This window comes from Phacochoerus africanus, chromosome 12 (genome assembly GCF_016906955.1).
Source record: "Phacochoerus africanus isolate WHEZ1 chromosome 12, ROS_Pafr_v1, whole genome shotgun sequence".
Taxonomy (NCBI): Eukaryota; Metazoa; Chordata; class Mammalia; order Artiodactyla; family Suidae; genus Phacochoerus; species Phacochoerus africanus.
The window spans coordinates 21201038-21221387 of record NC_062555.1 but is presented as its reverse complement, the minus strand read 5'-3'; the positions used below and the strand labels follow the sequence as shown (position 1 = coordinate 21221387).

At 45.7% G+C, this 20350-nt stretch overlaps 1 protein-coding gene across 1 annotated transcript in view; it reads left to right on the top strand.

The window, feature by feature from the left end:
• Positions 1–6223: 6223 nt before the first annotated feature.
• PLD5 (phospholipase D family member 5) overlaps positions 6224–20350 on the top strand; it is a 237294-nt gene continuing 223167 nt past the window's right edge. The window contains exon 1 of the mRNA XM_047755409.1: positions 6224–6718. Coding sequence (XP_047611365.1) covers positions 6449–6718 — 270 coding nt within the window. The 5' untranslated portion in view covers positions 6224–6448. The remainder of the gene's footprint in view (positions 6719–20350) is intronic.

Sequence of the window (20350 nt, the reverse complement as noted above, 5' to 3'; positions counted from 1 at the left end):
AGGTAAATAAAAGAAAAATAAGAATTGCACTATATTCACGTTCCCCTTGTGGCTCAGTGGAAACAAACCTGACTAGGATCCATGAGGATGCAGGTTCCATCCCTGGCTTTGCTCAGTGGGTTAAGGATCTAACATTGCCACAGCTGCAATATAAGTCTCAGACCCAGCTCGGATCTGGTGTGGCTGTGGTGTAGGCTGGCAGCTGCAGCTCCGATTCGACCTCTAGCCTGGGTACTTGGGACCTTCCATATACTGAATCTGCAGCCTTAAAACAAATAATAATAAAATACATAATTGCACTATATAGCACACACATGTGTGTCTGTGTGAACAACTTGAGCAGGGTCCGTTGGAAGACAGGGTTGGAAACTTCAAGATCACCTTCTTTTCTAGTTGGAGGTACTTAAGCAGTGCTGTGATTGGCAGGGAGTATGCAAGGTGTTTTGTTACAGCTCAGAGAAAGCTGGACCAGAACTCTGCCCTTGTTGTGCTGCAGCACCCTCCTGTGGTGAAAAAGGAGAACAGGAACACAATCTGTTGAAGAAGAGATGGAGGGTCTCAGGTGTATAACTGGAAGGGATAAACTAAGATTGCTTGCAGAGACTCCAGCCAGGTCTGTGTAGCTCAGGATTGCCTGGGAAACAGACTCCATGCATTCTACTAGACAGGGTGAACCCACAGGACTCTGATACATGCTTGCAGCTCCGAGCCTCCCCCAGGGCAGTCACGTGTCGTTGCTGTCGCAGTTTTCTTCCTACTGTATCCACTTCTCATGGTTAGAAGCTATCTGATTTCCTATCTCATAAACAATACCATAATTGAAATTAGTGTACATGTTTTACTGCTGAAATATGTTTTTCCCTGTGTCACTGTTTTCATAATATAAATACCTGGCAATCTTGGTCTGGTTTCAGGAAGCGATGGCTTCTTGTTCTCAGTGCCTTGACCTCATTTCTCCTCTGCCAACATCAATTTCAGTCTATTGAAACAGAAACCTTTGAAACATTATTAGAAACTGAAAGGCATCTCTAAATGCCCTGTGATTCTTAGACTGAGTGGGTTTGCTGGAGATTAAATTTGAAAGAACCATCTTGCCCATGCAATTATCCTAAGGGATTCTGTCATCACTGGTCCATGCCGAGTTTCCCTTAGCCTTACTGCTGAGTGGGCTGCAGCTGTGGGGCAGGCAGGGATGGGTAGGTGAGGCTAAACTTACTCAATAACAGAGCAAAATGTCCAGGCAGTGCAGGAAGATGGGACTTGGGGTTAAACCTGGAGACGGGAGAAAGACAGGTGGTTCCAGCAGCTCTAGGTGCTTGCACAGTATCTTTGCCGCAGACTTTTTCACCGCAGAACTAATTGGCAGTAAGGCATTTTTTGCAGTAAAAAGTAAAATAATGAAAAGTAAAAAAGAGATGTTAAAAAGGCCATGATGAACTCTGAGAAATGAATAGCAAAATTAGAGACTATTGTGAAGTACAAAATATTTAAATACATTTCAAATGTGTGCAGCTCCATGACAATTCTCCAAAAATAATTGATTTTATTTTGCGGGTTGTCCTGAAGCACCTGTCTTCTGAGTCTTTTGTTCCTGGGATTTTTATATGTATGTTCTTTGCCTGTTGGTTTGTCTCCTCATTTGAGTATCACACTTTTTCTATTTCCCTAAACGTTCTTCCTTCTTTAAGAGAGGGATTAATTTCTAGACACAAGGATGCTTATTTGTAACTGAGTTTTGTGTGGTTTGGTGCACAGCTCCACACTGCTGTTTGTTCTTGGCGTATTGTCAGAGGTGCTTCGTGCATGTTTTGGGAAATGTGGTTTTAACTCTATGCCTTTGAGGCCCTCATTTCTCCTCCAAGAAGAACCCAAAACTTAGGGCAGATCGTCATCTCTCAGCTCCATAAAGCCATCAGTAACTGGCAGAAAAGCTAACATATCTCAGGCAGTTGAAACCAGACTTTTGTGAGCCTGTGAGCCAGTTATTTTACCTTTGATGGCAGAACTGTCTCAAGGCCAGTTGGTTATGCAGAAAAATGCTTGTGACAAAGATGCTTACGGCAAAAATCCTGAACAGGTTTCCAAATATTTCTCTCTGTTCTTCTTCTTCTTTTTTTTTTTTTTGGTCCTTTTAGGGCCACACCCCTGGCATATGGAGGTTCCCAGGCTAGGAGTCTAATTGGAGCCACAGCTGCAGGCCTACGCCAGAGCCACAGCCATGCCTGATACGAGCCGCACCTGCCACCTACACCACAGCTCACGGCAACACCAGATCCTTAACCCACTGAGTGTGGCCAGGGATCGAACCTGCAACCTCATGGTTCCTCGTCAGATTCATTAACCACTGCGCCACGACAGGAATTCCTCTCCATTATTTTGAGAGGGCCAGCAGGTGTAATGCTGTTGCTGTGGAATAATCAGGAGTCAACAGTTTCCTTTTCTCCATATTCTTGACCCCAGGGAAGCCCTGGATCGTGGGAGCAGTGAGTGAGTGTCACAGCAACTGTCAGGAGCTTCTGGTCTCTGTTGGTGACTGTGGTGGAGCACCTGATAAACTTTTGATTAATGCAGAGCTAACATAGGAAAATGCCCGGTAGTGGAATAAATGTGCGTCTTTGGAGGGCAGTGGTAACGTGTTGCTGGGCCTCTCACATACATTGTCAACATCTTTGAAAGGTGCTGTAAACTTTTCACTAAAAGGATCAAGTGGATTTGCTTTGTAAGAAAATACAAAACAGGCACTAGGTGAACATGTTTGTAAAAGAATTTCTCTTTGCTTGCATGGGGCAGGGATTAAGGAGTGGGGGCAGCTCTCCACTGGGCCTTTTGCTTCTGAATCTGAGACTCTTCACTGCTGGACCTGTGACTACTCCAGCTCTTACGGGAAGTGTGGGGTGACGGGGTGAGCTCGGGAGGAAAGGACTGGCTTTTGGATGTCTATGCATTTTAATAAAAATATGCAAACTAGGAGTTCCCATCATGGCTCAGTGGAAATGAATCTAACATCTATGAGGATGTAGGTTCCATCCCTGGCTTCGCTCAGTGGGTTAAGGATCCGGCGTTGCCGTGAGCTATGGTGTAGGTCATTCGGTCGCAGATGCAGCTCGGATCTGGCGTGGCTGTGGCTGTGGTGTAGACTGGCAGCTGTAGCTCCAATTCGACCCCTAACCTGGGAACCTCCATATGCCGCGGGTGCAGCCCTCAAAAGACTATCTATGTACTCACACACAAACTACAGCTTTATAGGAAATATCAATTCTTTTCCACTTCTCCCTCTCCAGAGACTTCTAACACACTTGCTGATGGTGTCTGAGGCTGTGTCTCAGTGGGTGGGCGGGGGGTGGGGTGGGGGTGCCGCGATTCAGTGATTCAGTTTGTTCTGACAAAAATCAAGCTGAGAAGTCTAACAATTTCGATTAGCACAAATGTCCAAACAGTTCTTAATGTCAGTAGAAACCTGATTCAGTCAACAGACAGACAGTTAATTCAGAAATCCTCATATTCCCTTGTGGTTTCTGCCAGAGTAATTTATTTGAAAAAGAAAAAAAAAAGTCTTTTTCTTTGGGAAAAATGATTCCAATACATTCGTTGCCAGAGAATCACTGATTCTTTTTTTTTTTTTTTTTTAATTTTTTATAGGGCTGTACTTGCGGCACATGGAAGTTCCCAGACTAGGGGTCTAATCAGAGCTGTAGCCACCGGCCTACACCACAGCCACAGCAATGCCGGATCCGAGCCCGCGTCTGCGACCTAACCCACAGCTTGTGGCAACGCTGGATCCTTAACCCACTGAGCAGGGCCAGGGATCAAATCTGCATCCTCATGGATACAAGTCAGGTTTGTAACCCACTGAGCCACAACAGGAACTCTGAGAATCACTGATTCTAAATGTAGTTAAGCTTGTGCAGGGTTCTGACACCGATATAAGGATAGTCCACACGGATCGTTCATGCACTTCTGGGCTTCAGCTTCCATCCAGTTCTTTCAGGAGGACCAGAGGAGATGGCTCAGAGGGAGCAGTGTGTGTGTGCAAAGGCCGGGAAGCATGAGTGAGCACCGTGATTTGAGGGAATTGCAAAGAATTCCTGTGACTAAAGCAGACTCCTTGCGGCGGTGTGGTGGGAGAGGAAACCTTAGGGGTCCTTTCATGAAGCACCTTAAGTGCACCTTAACTGCCATGGTGAGGAGTCTCAGCATCACCTTCTAGGCAGTGGGACGCCATTCACAAATTTTATACGGGAATAACATGTTTTCATCAGGTTCAATGGTAAGATATACCTTAGAAATGGAGTTCCTGTCCTGGCTCAGTGGAAACGAATCTGACTAGCATCCATGAGGATGCAGGTTCGATTCCTGGCCTCGCCCAGTGGGTTAAGGATCCGGCGTGGCCGTGAGCTGTGGTGTGTAGGTCGGCAGCTACAACTCTGATTCGACCCCTAGACTGGGAATCTCCATATGCCACAGGTGCGGCCCTAAAAAAAAAAAAAAAAAAAAACCCACAAAAAATTCCTAGACATAAAAACAATGATAATAATAAAATAAAAACAATGATATCCAAGACGTGTCCGAAGACAGTATATGATTACATGTTAAATGGGACAGCGATGCATGCCAGTCATGGAGCAAAGAAATTGCTAGAGGTTGTAGCTGTCAGGGCTTCCTGACAGAGGAAGCACTGTCCTTGTGCCTTGAGAAATAAGGAGAAGAAAACGGAGCTATTTCATTAATGCCATAGTCGGGGAGTGTTTACAGAGACAGAGGCTGGCGCACGAATAGAGGACAAGGCTCTTTTACTGGTCACACTGCAGCTGGTGTCACCACCGCATTCCATCTGAGCAGGATGTAATTGGACACAGGGCAGGGAATGGTTGGGGCGGCTGGTGGAGTGTTCTAGAGAGAGGACCTAGAGGTGGGGTCACGAGCTGAGACCCCCAAATTAGGGGACTCGGCCCCTTCCTGTGTGAGGACGAGTGTCTGACATTGCAAAGCTCCAGAGCAGTTCTTAAGGCCACCAAAGTGAACTCTGTTGTTCAACCCGGGCATCTGACTTGCCCACCACGTCGGCTTTTCTCTTCTAAATGACTGTGGCCGCCAGGGAAGGCCGTTGTGAATGGTTTCTTGGACTCCTGTTGATTCATTTTTTTTCTCCCCCATTTTCTAAAGTTTTGTTGAAGTATAGTTGATTTACAATATTAATGGTAAACTGTTAGTTGATTTGCAATAGTTAATTTCTGCTGTACAGCAAAGTGATTCAGTTACACGTATACACACACATTCATTGTCTTTCAGATGCTTTTTCCATATAGACCTTCTAAGACTCTTGGGTGGCATTCCCTGTGCTACACCCCAGGTCCCTGTCGGGTGGTCATTCCATATAGCCAGTGTGCATATGCTTCCTGATGCCCTCAGGTGGGATGAAGCCTAAGGACTCTTCTAAGAAGTCAAATCCCTTGACCATCAGCATGAATGTTATTCCTTGGGTTGAATTTGCTCTGGAACAAGGGCTTAACTCTCCCAGAAGTTCTTCCTGGCCTTTCTAGACCTGACTGTCTTAGAGGACATGAACCTAGAGCACATCAGCCTCCCAGCAAAAAGTACTTTACCAATTCGTGGAGCTCAGCCAACATTTCCGGCAGTTACGGAAAGTGAATTTAATTCAGCCAATAAATATCCTTCAGGGGAGCGGACACCATGCTAGGGATAAAGAAGTGAACAGAACGGGGGTTCCCCTTGTGGCACAGCAGAACGAATCCAGCTAGTATCCACAAGGATGCAGGTTCGATCCCTGGCCTCGCTCAGTGGGTTGAGGATCCCACATTGCCATGGCTGTGATGTAGGCCGGGAGCTGCGGCTCTGATTCCACCCCTACTCTGGAAACTTCCGTATGCTGTGGGTGTGGCTCTAAAAAGCATAAACAAAACCAAAGTATTGTCAAAATGTGGGAAGATCAAGAGCTTGATAAATAGTTTAGTGTGATCGAGCAACCCAAGATTTAAAGTGTCTTAGCAGATGCCCGGCCCTTGAAGAACTTCATGTTTATTCTGCAAGATCTGGCTGTGCTCCTTAGATTCCTATGACGAGCAGAGAACTTGTCTGCCTGCCTGTTTGGGCTTGACGGTGAGACACCAAGCTATTCAGAGCAGCCTTCGGTCCTGCGCTTGTTCCTCAGAACCCTTTGCAGACTCCCAGCAGCTATGAAAATGCTGTAACCCCGGACAACCTGGTCCAACTTGCTCCCCATCCAGGCAGGATGCTCTTTCCTGATGGGCATAGCGGCCGTTTCTGGTCCGTGTGGAGGTGTGTGCAAATCGGCACAGTGCCTGCGTCCCCTGGGTCGGCTTGCGCTCCTGCTATAATTTCGTTTCATTCCACCAGCGACCAAACCCAACTCGGTTTAAAAGGAAAAGAGAAATGGAACTGCGTGTAGCCGCCCTCAGCATCTGCTAACATGCTAACTGCGGGGCCCGTGTGTTTAAGAGCACATTCTAGGGGAAATTCTGACATTGCAAGCCGCCGCCCTTTCTCCCTGCGCTGGGTTTGGCTGATTTCCAGAGCATCGAGGCCAGCAATTGAGGGACTGAAATCTCATCGGTGGCAATACATTCGCACCCCGAGAGCCCTTCGCAGCCTCCAGAGGCTCCAGGGACCGTGGAAGCAGCACGCTAGCCCCAGCTCCTGGCTGCCGGACTCCGGAGGGAGGGAAGATTGGATCGCCATGGTAAGAAACTCCACAGAGTTTTTGGCAGACCCTAGTTTGCTGCCTGGGAAGGAATACATGGCAGGTGCTGGTGAAAGTGACTGTGGGTAGCATGAGATGGATCCGTCCCCGGTGCCCTGGGGCACGGTCAGGTTTTCACGAGGAGGGCATGAACACCCTTGCCACCAGCATACTGGTTTTTGAAAAGTAATGTTGTTCATGCCTTGTGATTAATCAGGACCGTTTGCTGGACTCTGCCCGGGACGGGCAGTCCCCGCGGTGACCTCCGATCTGTGCAGTGTCTGAGGTGTACTCTGTGCTCTGAATGTAATTGTCATTTCCAGGAGACTCCTTCAAAGCAATAATTACCTGTTTTCTCAATATTTTCATGTAGGAAAGCAACCCATTCATAGGAAAGCAGCTTTCTTTTCTGACCACTCCGTTGTCACAGTCTTGTGCACATCTCTGTTAATTGGAGGCATTTGCAACATTAAGTATTATGAGCACAAAGGTCTAAGAGGGTTTTTTTTTTTTTTTCCTTTTAAAACTACCATATACAGGCAGTGACGGTAGGCACCTGCCCGCGTTGAAAAGAAAGTGTTCTGTGACTTTGTTTGGAGGAAGTTTGTTTGATTCACTCACGAAGCACATGTTGCCGGGGTTAGGGACACGTTAATGGGAGTGAGGTCTTTGGATGCAGCCTTAGAAGTCGCCGTGGAAATGCCTGTGTGTTTAGTGCAGGGCTCTGCTCTCTGCGCCTTCTCCACATGCTGCTCCTCTGTCACCCATGATATAAGGGGGAAGCACTGGCGTAACATAGAAGCCACAAACTTTTCTTTTAAGGAAGTAAGGGATGAAGGACATTGGTCCTAAGAAGATTACGTAACATTTGGGAGAAAATAAAACCTATGACTGTATAGAGAGACGGCCCGAAATACACTTATTTGACTGCACAGCTGATGTGTGGGAAATGATTGTTCCGTTTATAATCCAGATGAATGAAGAAAGTGCTGATGAAAGGAATGCGGGAATTTTTAGAAGTGAGGCTGCTTTTCCACCAGTTCAGACGAAGGGAAACTGGAAGCCGGATGGTGGGAACCCTTTATTTCTCTTCCTGCCCTCCTTCTCCCTCCCAGATCTGAGGTCCCTTCCTTATAAGCACATGGACCGTAGAAATAAAGCTGCAGAGATGAGGGTCAGATTTTTTTCCCTCTTCTTAATTGATATGCGATACCACTGATCATCACGTCCAGTTTAGAAGCTTTTCTATCCAGTGAAGAAGACTTCACGTTCGAGATGCGTGTGTTTCTCCTAGACCATCAGGATGGCTCAAAGTCAGCATATCCAGCATGGGGATGGAATGGGGCCCCTGAGCACGTGGGACTGTTTTGCCTGCGTTCTTAGGGGCATAATTGTTCTTTTCTTCTCCTTAATTCGCCTGAGAACATTCCTTGAAGGATTACGCAGGAGGGCTGCAAGGCAGATAGAGTCCCCTGCCAATAGACCTTAAGTGTGGGCTAAACATAAGCATCTTGATGATCGGGTACAGTCTTCAGGGAGGAAACAAAGAGCCAGCCGGGTGCTGCGATCCCTTAAATGCTGTAACACAGCCTGACGGGAGTGTGCGACCCTCCGAAGGAGCCAGCTTCCCTTTCGCACAGGAGTCAGGACGGGGGAAACCAAGAGGGACTGCAAACTCTTGGCAAGTTTGCATCCAGGCCACCTTCTGGTTATTCTGATTCAGTATTATTTAGAGAGTTGGGCACATTACCCAAAGGTGCATGAAAATACATGCTTTGGCCTCACTGAACTCTTTTTAACTGCAAACACGCACATCTTAACGTTGTTGTAGGAAAGACATCCTGATGGGCCGTCTTTTGCAAAGGGAACCATATTTCTCCTTTCCTTGTAGTGAGAGCTCTGTGCAGAGAACCAGTGGATTTAAAACAAAACAAAACAAAACAACAACAAAAAAACCCCATCTTTGATTGTAAGGGGAGGAAATCTATAAATTAGTTTTTGTGAAGACCCTTCCATGATGAAAAGGAAACCACTCCTGTTTCTGATCAGGCGCATGTGATCTGTTCTCTTACTTATTTCAGAGAAAACACACTCCCTCTGTGTGAAAAAAAAAAAACAAAAAAAACCCTCTCCTGACCTCATTAGAATCCGGAGCATGTCAAGGCTTGCTGCGTGTTAGACCAAATACATCAGTCTGGCTTGGGCTTTGGCCCCGGATTGCCTTTTTTTGGTTTTACTTATAACTTTAAAGGAAACGCAGATACTCAGATCCATTTTACATAACTGCAAGCCAGCTTAAGGTATTTGAAAGCAAAAGAAATGCGTGGAGGTTTTCATGTAATGATTTATAAATACAAAACGCGAGGACATATGTGCTGTGTTCCACAAGTTTTAAGCGCTTTAATAATCCGCATCCTTCCTTTTCAGCGGGTGGCGGTATTATTATCCCCGTTGCACTGAGGTTAAGGTACAGAGAAGGGCATACAGCTCGTCAGGGGTAGTGCCAGGGTGGGCACAAATTCAGGGCCTTTACTTCTTAAACCACCTCATGGTATGGCCTTTGACAGTAGAGAAAAAGGGGAACCAGACCACACTCTCAGGGACCCAGTCTCTAAACCCACAAAGAACCTTGAACTTTCTTTTTCCACCTGCCAGCCAGTCTCCTCCCAGGACAGGTGCGGTCTCCCTTCTTCCCGTCCCTTCTTTGGTTTCCTGTACTTTTCATGCCCACATAATTCATACTTTCTGTTCCCCTTCTGGCCAGTTTCCCTTAAACAGCTCCCTCTAAACTGGGAGAATAGTCTCATGTTATGGAAAGAGCGTTCGAATGGATTCTGACCTAGAATTAAATGTCTGTGTCAGCCACACATTAGTGTATGATTTTGGACCTAAAAAACCCCAAAACAATGAGTGTATTTATCTACAAAGTGCAAATAAGGATTCTTACCTCCATTGGGTCATTGTGACAATTATATTGACATGTTTATGTGAAGGAAGACATTTGATGAGGCTGGAGACTGTGCAGAGAGACAAAATAGAAGGAAGCTTTTGAAATTATCGAGGTATTTAAAATACAACGGTGGGGAGACGATCAAAGTAGGAGATGACGTGAAGGGGAACGTCACGTGCCCTGGCCACTGATTATGAAATAGCACTGAAATATGAAAAAGCAAAGCCAAGCCCCTCACACCTGAAGCAAGTAGCTCCAAAAAAGTGAATCGGAGTCCACACTGGCTGCAGTTCCTGCCTTAGCGGGCGTGGTGCCTCGTGCGTAGTAGGTTCTGTGTGTTGTTGAATGAAGAAAGGCCTGTGTCAAGGAAGAAAAAGTCTGAGGGTCAAATATCTAACAGATGACTTTCATAGCCTGTTACCCACCGTCCAAGAGTGAGTGACAATGCAGTGTGTTCTGGAAAGAACATAGAGGCTGCAGGTGCAGTGGTATTTTAATTCTGTTCCTCAGGAGAAGGTGGCTTCTGAGGATCACAAGAGGTGACCTGTACCTACAGCCATATGTTCACAAATTCTAAAAAAAGTATGAAGAGGACAGATTGGATATTAGCTAGATATCACTAATGACTGCAGGGCTCTTTGCTTGGTCATTGGTAACTGGTGGCCACATTGATAAGTGGGAAGATGTGGCGGATGAGTGAATATGCAACCCCTTAAAAAAACCAAGCACCTGTAATAAAAGTCTGAATAATTTCATTGATTAGGATGAGTAAGACACCTCAGATACATACATTGTCAGGAAAAGGGGTCACGAACTGGAGTTCCTGTTGTGGTGCAGCAGAAACAAATCTGACTAGGAACCATGAGGTTGTGGGTTTAATTCCGGGCCTCACTCAGTGGGTTAAGGATCTGGCGTTGCCATAAGCCGTGGTGTAGGTGGCAGACATGGCTTGGATTTGGCATTGCTGTCACTGTGGTGTAGGCCGGCGGCTACCGCTCCGAATGGACCCCTAGCCTGGGAACCTCCATATGCCTCGGGTGAGGCCCTAAAAAGCAAAAAAAAAAAAAAAGCAATAGTGTGCTGTCAGGTTTTGGGGAATTGACTATGTCGGTTGGCTTTGACTTTCTCCTTGAAGATGGTGTCAAGAGCATTAAAAATTATAAATGATACATATCAACAGTATAATGAAGATGAATAGTCTGTCATTTGTTTGTGGTCTCTTGTGAACTATACTGGCTAAGCTAAAGGAATCCCAAAGTTGAAAATAAACCAATATGAGCTCAGTTCCAATTTTCATCCTATTGATCAGCCTCTTGGGTAGAGATAACTCATGATGGACGCTGGTCTGGTCCCAGTTGGAGCCCCAGAAGACACAAGAGCAAGTTTGTGTGGGATGATGGATAAAATACCATTGGAATTGTTGCTGATTAAGCCTAATGTTGATTGTAAAATCAATGTGATAGATGGAGGACCTAGAATAAAGAAACTAATTAACTGGATAACCTAGAAATTAAATAGGTTCAAGATGGATGAAGTCTCTAGGGAGATGCTCAGAGGGTTGTAGGAAAAATGGTATAGGGTGTAGGGTTTTAGCCTTACCTGCAACTTTTTTATTTTATTTTATTTGCTTTTTAGGGCCGCATCCGTGACTTATGGAAGTTCCCAGGCTAGGGGTCAACATCAGAGCTACAGCTGTCAGCCTGCACCACATCGGAGCTGCGTCTGCGACCTACACCACAGCTCACAGCAACACTAGATCCTTAACCCACTGAGCAGGGGTACCTTACTGCTGAGCCACAACGGGAACTCCAAGTGACCTAATTTTTAGCGTGTTAAGTAATGGACAGAGCAGTGGGAGGAAGCAGAGAGGGGAGAGATGGGAGAGAGACTTTTTTTTAGAACGAATACAATGCTCTACGCCTTGGCTGTGGACTGAGATGACAGCTGAAAGTAAAGCATATGGACAAGTCCAGCAAGGCAGTATCTCCGTTCTCTTGAAGCTAACCTCTCTGATCCTGAAGAATGAGAACGGGGCTGGCCTTCCCATGCACCGTGTGCCCTTCCTGCGGTCCAGCCGGCCCTCATAATTGGTCAGATATGTAGATTTTGACAAATGTCGAAGGCTGCTCTTGATCAGGTTTATTATACAGTCAGCCTCAGGGAAATAACCTCCCTGCTTCATCATTCAGCATCAATCATGGATGATCCACGAATAGCACGCCAGTGGCCCGAGCCTGCCCGACCCAAGACACTAAGGCGTCTTGTCTACCCACCCACTCAGGACAACAGAATTGGTTGGGCTCAATTCTTGGGACCAGCGACCTACTTGCAAGCTTCAAGATGCCTGGTACCACCAAGCCTCATGTCCGTTTTCTAGGATGACTCAAAAAAAAAAAAAAATCACACTAGGGCCTAAAGATGGATGAATAAAAATGTTCCTTAGAAAAGATCAAAATCCTTTTTTAAAAGCTCCCTTCCAGTAATTGGGGCTTGTCTAGTTATTCTCAAATTGGACTGTGTCCTGAATGGCTTCTGCTTCAGCTAGGCAATGTCTGACAGTGGGCCTCTGTTCTAAGTGTTCAGCATGTCGGGTTATTCTCATTGGTGTTTAAAAGACGGAAATATATAAGAAACATCCACTCCTGGATCCAGCAACCACTAGGTGTGCAGGACCTAACTGAGTTGACGTCACCTGAGCTGGACCTCGGCCAGTGGAGCACTTTCAGCTGCTGATGGCTTGTATTGTCCCTGAGTCTTTCTTTCAATACTTGTGGAGCAAAAAGATTTTGTACTGCCTTTTTTTTTTTTTTTTTTTTTTTAATAGGGCCGCACCTGTGGCATATGGAGGTTCCCAGGCTAGGAGTTGAATCGTAGCTGTGGCTGCCGGTGTACACCCCAGCCACAGCAATGCAGGATCCGAGCCGAGTGTGCAACCTACACCACAGCTCACAGCAATATGGGATCCTTAACCCACAGAGTGAGGCCAGGGATCAAACCTGCAACCTCATGGATACTAGTCAGATTCATTAACCACTGAGCCACAATAGGAACTCCCCATTTTGCCATGTTTTCAAACATTCCATTAGCGCTTACTACAGGCATGACCTTATTCTCAGAAATTGGAGTTGGAGAAAACTTCTGAATTTCATGAGCTGGCAATCTTCGGGAAGATAAGGCCCAGGTATACATTGAAACTTGCAACCCATGTGCATGCCTCACAGCCAGTCGGATGGTCCGATGGATCGGTCAGCATCGAGAAGAGCGAGGCATCGTCTCTCCGCTGTGATCGCAGAAGCCTGCCTTCTTTCCCCCTTGTTCCTCTGACTTTCGTCTACCCTTCACCAGATAGATATGGGCCACCAGCTGCTCACCAGACTCCGTGCGCTCCTTTTCTTCTGGGAACACAACGAATCTGCATTTCATTGCTTTCTCTATGGTTAGGGGTGGCCACGTGAGTGAGATCATGCCAATTCCGTGGAAGCGGAAGCGACAGGGGCCACTTCCAAGCCTGTTCATGAAAATCTGCATGCTACCAGCCCAGCGCTAGGGTTCCTAAGAAGCCATGCGTGGAAGACGGCAGAGATGCGGTCAACCTGTGTCTCGGAATGACCCTGTTAAGCAAAGGCCCCTTCCCCTTTCCCACATGTAACTGACTTGGACTCTGCCTGAGCAGTAATTACCCTTTGCTTGTGTTTGCGTCATTCTGCATCGAGGTCTGTTTTTTAGAACAGTGAGCTCGCCTCCTTCAATACATTTCTGCTAGGCTTGAGGCTTTATACCAGGCAGTGGGGACATGATGGTGACCAGGACAGATAAAATCCCTGCCCCTGCTTAGGTTTTGATGAGGTAGATAAACAGTAAATATGTAAACACATGAACCAGAACTTAGCATAGGGAAATGAGAGCTCTGACGGACGTGAAGTGAGCAGGTCTGACATGGGGGAGGGGCCGCTGACTATGACCTGGATGTTGAATAAAGTGTGGCTCTTAGCTTTAAATAGGGTTTAGAGTTCCCGTCTTGGCATATCGGAAACGAGTCCAACCAGGAACCATGAAGTCGCAGGTTCGATCCCTGGCCTCGCTCAGTGGGTTAAGGATCCAGCGTTGCCGTGAGCTGTGGTGTAGGTCACAGATGCAACTCGGATCTGGCGTTGCTGTGGCTGTGGCGTAGGCTGGCAGCTACAGCTCCAACTGGACCCCTAGCCTTGGAACCTCCATATGCTGCGGGTCCGGCCCTAAAAAGACATAAATAAATAAATAAATAAATAAATAAATAAATAAATAAATAAAAAGGGCTTAGTGTTTAATTTCTGAAAGCGAGGAAATGACTCTCAGTTAAAGGAGGGTGTAGGAAAATCCTAGAAGTCAGGGCAGCACCACAGACTCCCCTTCTAAACCTAGTCCCTCTGCTTCCATGAGTGGTAAGGAATTCCCAAAGGAATTCCAAAAAAAATTCTGAAAATCATACTGCTCTGATTGGTTAGAGGCTATCAGAGTATCTGGCAGGGAATGTCCTTGAGTTTCCTTAAAGATCTCAGAAACGGAGAGGGGTTTGTACCTTGTGGCCCCTGCTGACTTCACATTGATTTTGTGCCTTTTGATGCCTCGGAAGATCAAAAGAAAAATATCATTGACTTATCCAAGGGACTCGAATAATGTTGGCAGACACTATTTTTCAGTTTAAATTGGCCCTTGTGAGGTGGGAAGTTGGGGCGGAGAAAGGCGGTTGTTTTTCTTCATCCCAGTATCTCTCGCGACATGGTAACATCAGCACTTCGGCTTTTTGGTAGAATTATAAATTTATCTCTGTTGTAGATTAGAGTCCTAGTCATGGGTATTTTTTTTTTTGTATCCATGACACACAAACATACTCAGGCTGCCTTAAAGAAAAATTTAAGGACACCCTAAAACCCCCATAGGAAGTACACCCATGCTTCCTGTGATGCTGGACAGGTCAGGTGGCTCCTGCCCTTTCACTCTCTGGCCTCATCTCTGCTTCACAATGTCTCCATTCTCCTGCTTATCTCTGAAGACTCCCGCTTAAGAGCTCATTCATGAGTATATTGATACCTAAGACTATCTCTCACTACCTACGTTCCCAAGTTTCAGCCTCAGCTTAATGACTGAGGTTCCAATTCCAAATTTCCAGGGGGATCATAAAGCACACTCAAGCCTTCTTTCAGTTGTGGACCCTGGTTCAAGGCAGCCATGGCCGGAGGGCAGATTGGATGGCCTGATGTGCCCTTAACGTAGGCCATGTAAAGAGTGTCAGAGAAGAGAGAGCATCAGTGCAGATACGAAGATAATATCCAGCCACCTTCCTTGCTGAGACCAGCACTTACACACACCCTTCTTCCTACCCACTCCATCCCGAAGGCATTCTCCTAGTCTAAGACGGCTAATGCCTAAAGGACAGTAAATACTACCACACCCTCTCTGCCTGGAGATGATGCCTGTGGATCACACATACCTCATATACCAGAGGAGGGTTTGGGGGGTAGGAGGGCTTTAAAAAAGTTTCATAGGAGTTTCCATTGTGGCTCAGCAGGTTATGAACCTGACTAGTATCCATGAGGACGTGGGTTCGATCCCTGGCCTGGCTCAGTGGGTTAAGGATCCGGCATTGCTGTGGCTGTGGCGTAGGCCTGCAGCTGCAGCTCTTATTCTACCCCTAACCTGGGAATTTCCATATGCTGCAGGTGTGGCCCTAAAAGGCAAAAAAGAAAAGGAAAAAAAAAAGTTCCATGGACTCCATAATCAAGGGTACCTAAGAGTGCTGTAAAACTCTTGTAACGTTCCTCACTTTTTTTTTTTTTTTTCCGCTATTTCTTTGGCCGCTCTCGTGGCATATGGAGGTTCCCAGGCTAGGGGTCGAATCGGAGCTGTAGTCTCCGGCCTACACCAGAGCCACAGCAACTCGGGATCCGAGCCGCATCTGCAACCTACAGCACAGCTCATGGCAACGCCGGATCGTTAACCCACTGAGCAAGGGCAGGGACCAAACCCACAACCTCATGGTTCCTAGTCGGGTTCGCTAACCACTGCGCCACGACGGGAACTCCCGTTCCTCACTATTTTGTAATCAATGGACTCATCGATAACTTAAACTCCCCTAAAATGTTAAAAAATGTAAAACAAACAAAAACAGGAAGGGAAGAAACAAGTGCGATTTGAAAATCTTTTTATTTTTCCTTTATTTTTTTCCTTGTCTTTATTGAAGGATGGTTGATGGATAATGTTATAGAAGTTATAGGTGTACAGTATTGCGAGTCACAATATTTGAAGGTTATACTTCATTTATAATTATTATAAAATACTGGCTATATTCCCCATGTTCTACAATGTATCCTTATAGCTTACTTTATACCTAATAGTTTGTACCTCTTAATCCCCTACCACTATATCACGCCTCCCCCTTTGCCCTCCCCCACTGGTAACCACTGATTGTTGTATTTTAGTTTTCACACAGAGGGAACATACCTCAACATAATAAAGTCTAAGAGTGGAGTTCCTGTCGTAGCTCAGTGGAAACCAGTTTGACTAGCATCCATGAGGATGCAGATTCAATCCCTGGCCTTGCTCAGTGGGTTAAGGATCTGGCATTGCCATGAGCTGTAGGTTGCACACATGGCTCAGATCCTGTGCTGTGGCTGTGGTATAGACTGGAAGCTATAACTCCTATTCAACCCCTAGACTGGGAACCTCCATATGCCATGGGTACAGCCCTAAAAAAGCAAATAATAATAATAATAATGACCAGAAGCTAACATCATACTCGGTGATGAAAAGCTGAAAGCATTTCCTCTAAGATCAGGAACAAGACAAGGATGCCCGCTCTTGCCACTTTTATTAAACGTAGTTTTGGAAATCCTAGCCATAGTGATCAGAGAGGAAAAAGAAATAAAAGGAATCCAGATTGAAAAGGGAGAAGTAAAACTGTCCTTGTTTGCGGATGACATGATACTGCATATAGAAAATCCCAAAGACGCCATCAGAGAACTATTAGAGCTCATCAGTGAATCTGGCAAAGTTGCAGGATAAAAAATTACTATATAGAAAACTGTTACATTCCTGTACACTAACAGTGAACTATCAGAAATATTCCCATTCACCATCACATCAAAAAGTCTTTTCTTTTTCTTTTTTTTTCTTTTTTTTCTTTTTTTGTCTTTTTAGGGCAGAACCCATGGCATATGGAGGTTCCCAGGCTAGGGGTCCATTCGGAGCTGTAGCTGCTGGCCTACACCACAGCCACAGCAAAGCCAGATCTGAGTCTCATCTGCAATAGCTCACGGCAATTCTGGGTCCTTAACCCACTGAGCGAGGCCAGGGATCGAACCTTCGTCCTCATGGATGCTAGTCAGATTTGTTTCTGCTGAGCCACGACGGGGAACTCCTCACATTATAATTTTTAAAAGATGGCTCTTGTCCTTGGCTCCTCGCATAGAGCTTCTAAAACTGTTGGGATTTCCTGAGTGATAAAAGTGTCTTTTGTTATTTATTAGGAACTCTTTTCCACCATACCTGAGTTTATGCTAATGAGATGACTCAAGGCAGGGCTCCCAGGAAGCTTCAGGATAGGACATAATTACCAGTTCCATGAGAGGGTTAGAACTCAGGCTAGAGATTGTGTTCAATCACCAATGGCCAGTGCCTTCATTAGTCGTGCCTGTGTTACGAAGCTTGAATGAAAATCTCTGAAACAACGAGACTAAGGGATCTTATGGTTGGTGAGAGCATCTATTTGCTGGGAGGGTGGCAGGCCACCAGAGAGCATGGAAGCTCTGTACCTTACCCCTTTTAACCTGAACCTGAGCGTCTTTTCCGCTTGGCTGGTCCTGAGTTATATCCTTCGTAATAGAGCTGTCATCCTAAGCATAGGCTTTCCTGAGTTTTATGAGTAGTTCTAGAGAATTATTTAAGGGAGATGGAAGAAGGGGGTTTGTAGGCACCTGTTATTATTAGTAGGACAAGCAGAAGGGCAGGTGGCCTAGGGACCCCCTATGCTTTTTTTTTTTTTTTGGTCTTTTTAGGGCTGCACTTGCGACATATGGAGATTTCCAGACTAGGGGTCTAGTTGGAGATGTAGGTACTGGCCTACACCACAGATCCGAGTCGTGCCTTTGACCTACACCACAGCTCATGGCAACGCCAGATCTTTAACCCACTGAGCAAGGCCAGGGAAAAAACCCTCATGCTCATGGATGCTATTCAGGTTTGTTAACCCCTGGGCCAGGATGGGAACTCCAGGACCCCCTGTGATTGGCATCTGAAGTGGGATGGCCTCCCACTGAAGTGGCATCCAAAGCAGTCTTTGGAGTTAGTACCAACCCCACAGTCCCACAAGCCTGCCCCCACTTCAGATGCCAAATCACAAGGGGTCCTGGAGTTCCTGTCGTGACTCAGCAGTTCTGCACTAACTCCTGTGGGATCTGCACTAACTCCAGTTACTTAGTGTCAGAACCGAAGGGAACTGTGGGACACCCAGCTGGTGTCAGAATGAGGTGTTTGAATTGTTGGGAAAGGGCACACCATCTTGTTTGAGGCAAGCCTAGAATTGATCTCCAGACTTAGAGTATATGTCTTATATCCTGCTGGTCTCCTGGAAGGTTCTATGGAGGGGAACGTGTGGAACATCCGAATATAACAGTACATCCACCCCAGTTAATTTAGATTTATCCACGTGTGTAATGTGCTGTCATTGATCTTCTCGCCCACGCTCATGGTGTTCCTTGCAAACAGAGAATTTGGAAATGAAAGTCTAGTACCTGCACTTCTAAAGGATACTTAGATCCCAGAAGTTTCAATGGCTAAGGTCAAGATGGGGTGCAATTTTCAGGACTCCTGGTTTAGTCTCCTGATACCCTATTCTCTCTTTTTAAAAAATTTTTTATTATAGTTGAATTACAGTGTTCTTTCAGTTTCTGCTGTTCAGCACAGGGACCCAGTTGTACATGTATATACGTTCTTTTTCTCACGTGATCCTCCGTCATGTTCCATCACAAGTGACCAGAGCGAGTCCCCTGTGCTCTACAGCAGGATCTGTCCCGCTCTCTTTGGCTTTGTCCGCGATCAGGTGTTTTCCGGGAGTTTAGATTTGTAACTCAGTGAGTTTTTGTTAAGTTTCAGAAAATGTCTTAAAATCAATCATTTAGCCCACGTTTTAGGAAATTCCTTAAAATCAGTATTAAATGTAACAGAAATCATGTGGTTGGTAGAACGCGGTGCCCCCCACGCTAATGTTCCGGACTATGAGAAATACGCTCTTCAAAAGTTGAACAGCGTGGCAGTGACAAGATGCATTGCCCATGAGGACTGAGAAGAAATGGTACCCACGTCTGTACCTAAATTTTCTAGCGCCCAAGCTGGCGGTGTCCTACAACCTTGGGTCAATAAACATTAAACGTCTCTGTAATTAGCTTGCCTTTATAGGCTGATTGTCTTCAGCCTTCTTTTTATTCTCTTTGTTTTCTTTCAGATAAAAGCTTTTTCTGTCTTTGCCTTTGAGGTGTTGTCTTTAATAATTAACATAGTTTCATTGCAAAGATATTTTCATAATAAAAAAAGATGACTCCTTAAGCAGAAAGATCAGAAGAGCAATTACATATGAAAACAGTTGCTCTTGGAGATAGGCAATGACCTTACCAGGTAAACATTCATGAGGACAGTGTGGGCTCTGGAGGCAGGAAGATGGAAATTGCAATTGGTCATTGAGCAGGGCAAAAAGCATGACATGATTGTCAGTGTTTCAGAGCAGAAACTGCTATTCAGATGATTAGAGGATGGAAAAGAAGCCTGAAAAAGGACATTTTTGAAGTAAATGGAGTTATTTTACTTAGAGAATGGAAGAGCATGGGACAATTTAATGTGTTTGAGTGCATGAAGGACTCGGAGCCGAAGCTATAATTTTTCATCTCTACTGTGAACAGAAAGATTAGACAGGGTTTAAAACTGCATCGGGATTTAGGTGAGACACAAATACTTTTCTGACAAGCAAAGCCCTTGGATACTCTAATGGGTTTGGGAAGTCGTCAGTGACATTTGTTAAGGTTCACCCTGCAGAGATCATTGCACTTATGAATGGAGGGGTTTTGTTTGTTCAGTTTTGTGTTTTCTTCTCTGTTTTTTGTTTGTTTATTTTTTTTCTTTTTAGGGCCGCAGCATATGGAGGTTCCCAGGCTAGGGGTCCGATTGCAGCTACGACTGCTGGTCTACACCACAGCCACAGCAAGGCCAGATCCGAGCCATGTCTTCGACCTATACCACAGCTCATGGCAACGCTGTATCCTTGACCCACTGAGCAAGGCTGGGGATCGAACCCGCATCCTCATGGGTACTAGTCAGGTTTGTTTCCGCCAAGACACAGCGGGAACTCTGATCGTCAGTAAATTTGATAGAAAAACTTTTCTGTTATGCAGCTGTTTCCAGAGTTCAAGCCAAATCTGAATAGAATATATGTAACAGAAAACTGTCCAATAGGTGTGGGCTTTAGAACTTCACCACATGCTGGCAACTCCCACCTCCCTCTCCCCATCACCATTCCCAGCCGCTCTGTTACTTCCAGACTCCTGTATCCTAGGCCTGCTTGGCTTTTGTGCTTGGAGGTTTCATTAGCATTTCAAACCTGCCATGCCTGACATCCTTCCCCAGCTCTGCTCCTCCCACAGCCGAGGTCTCATTGC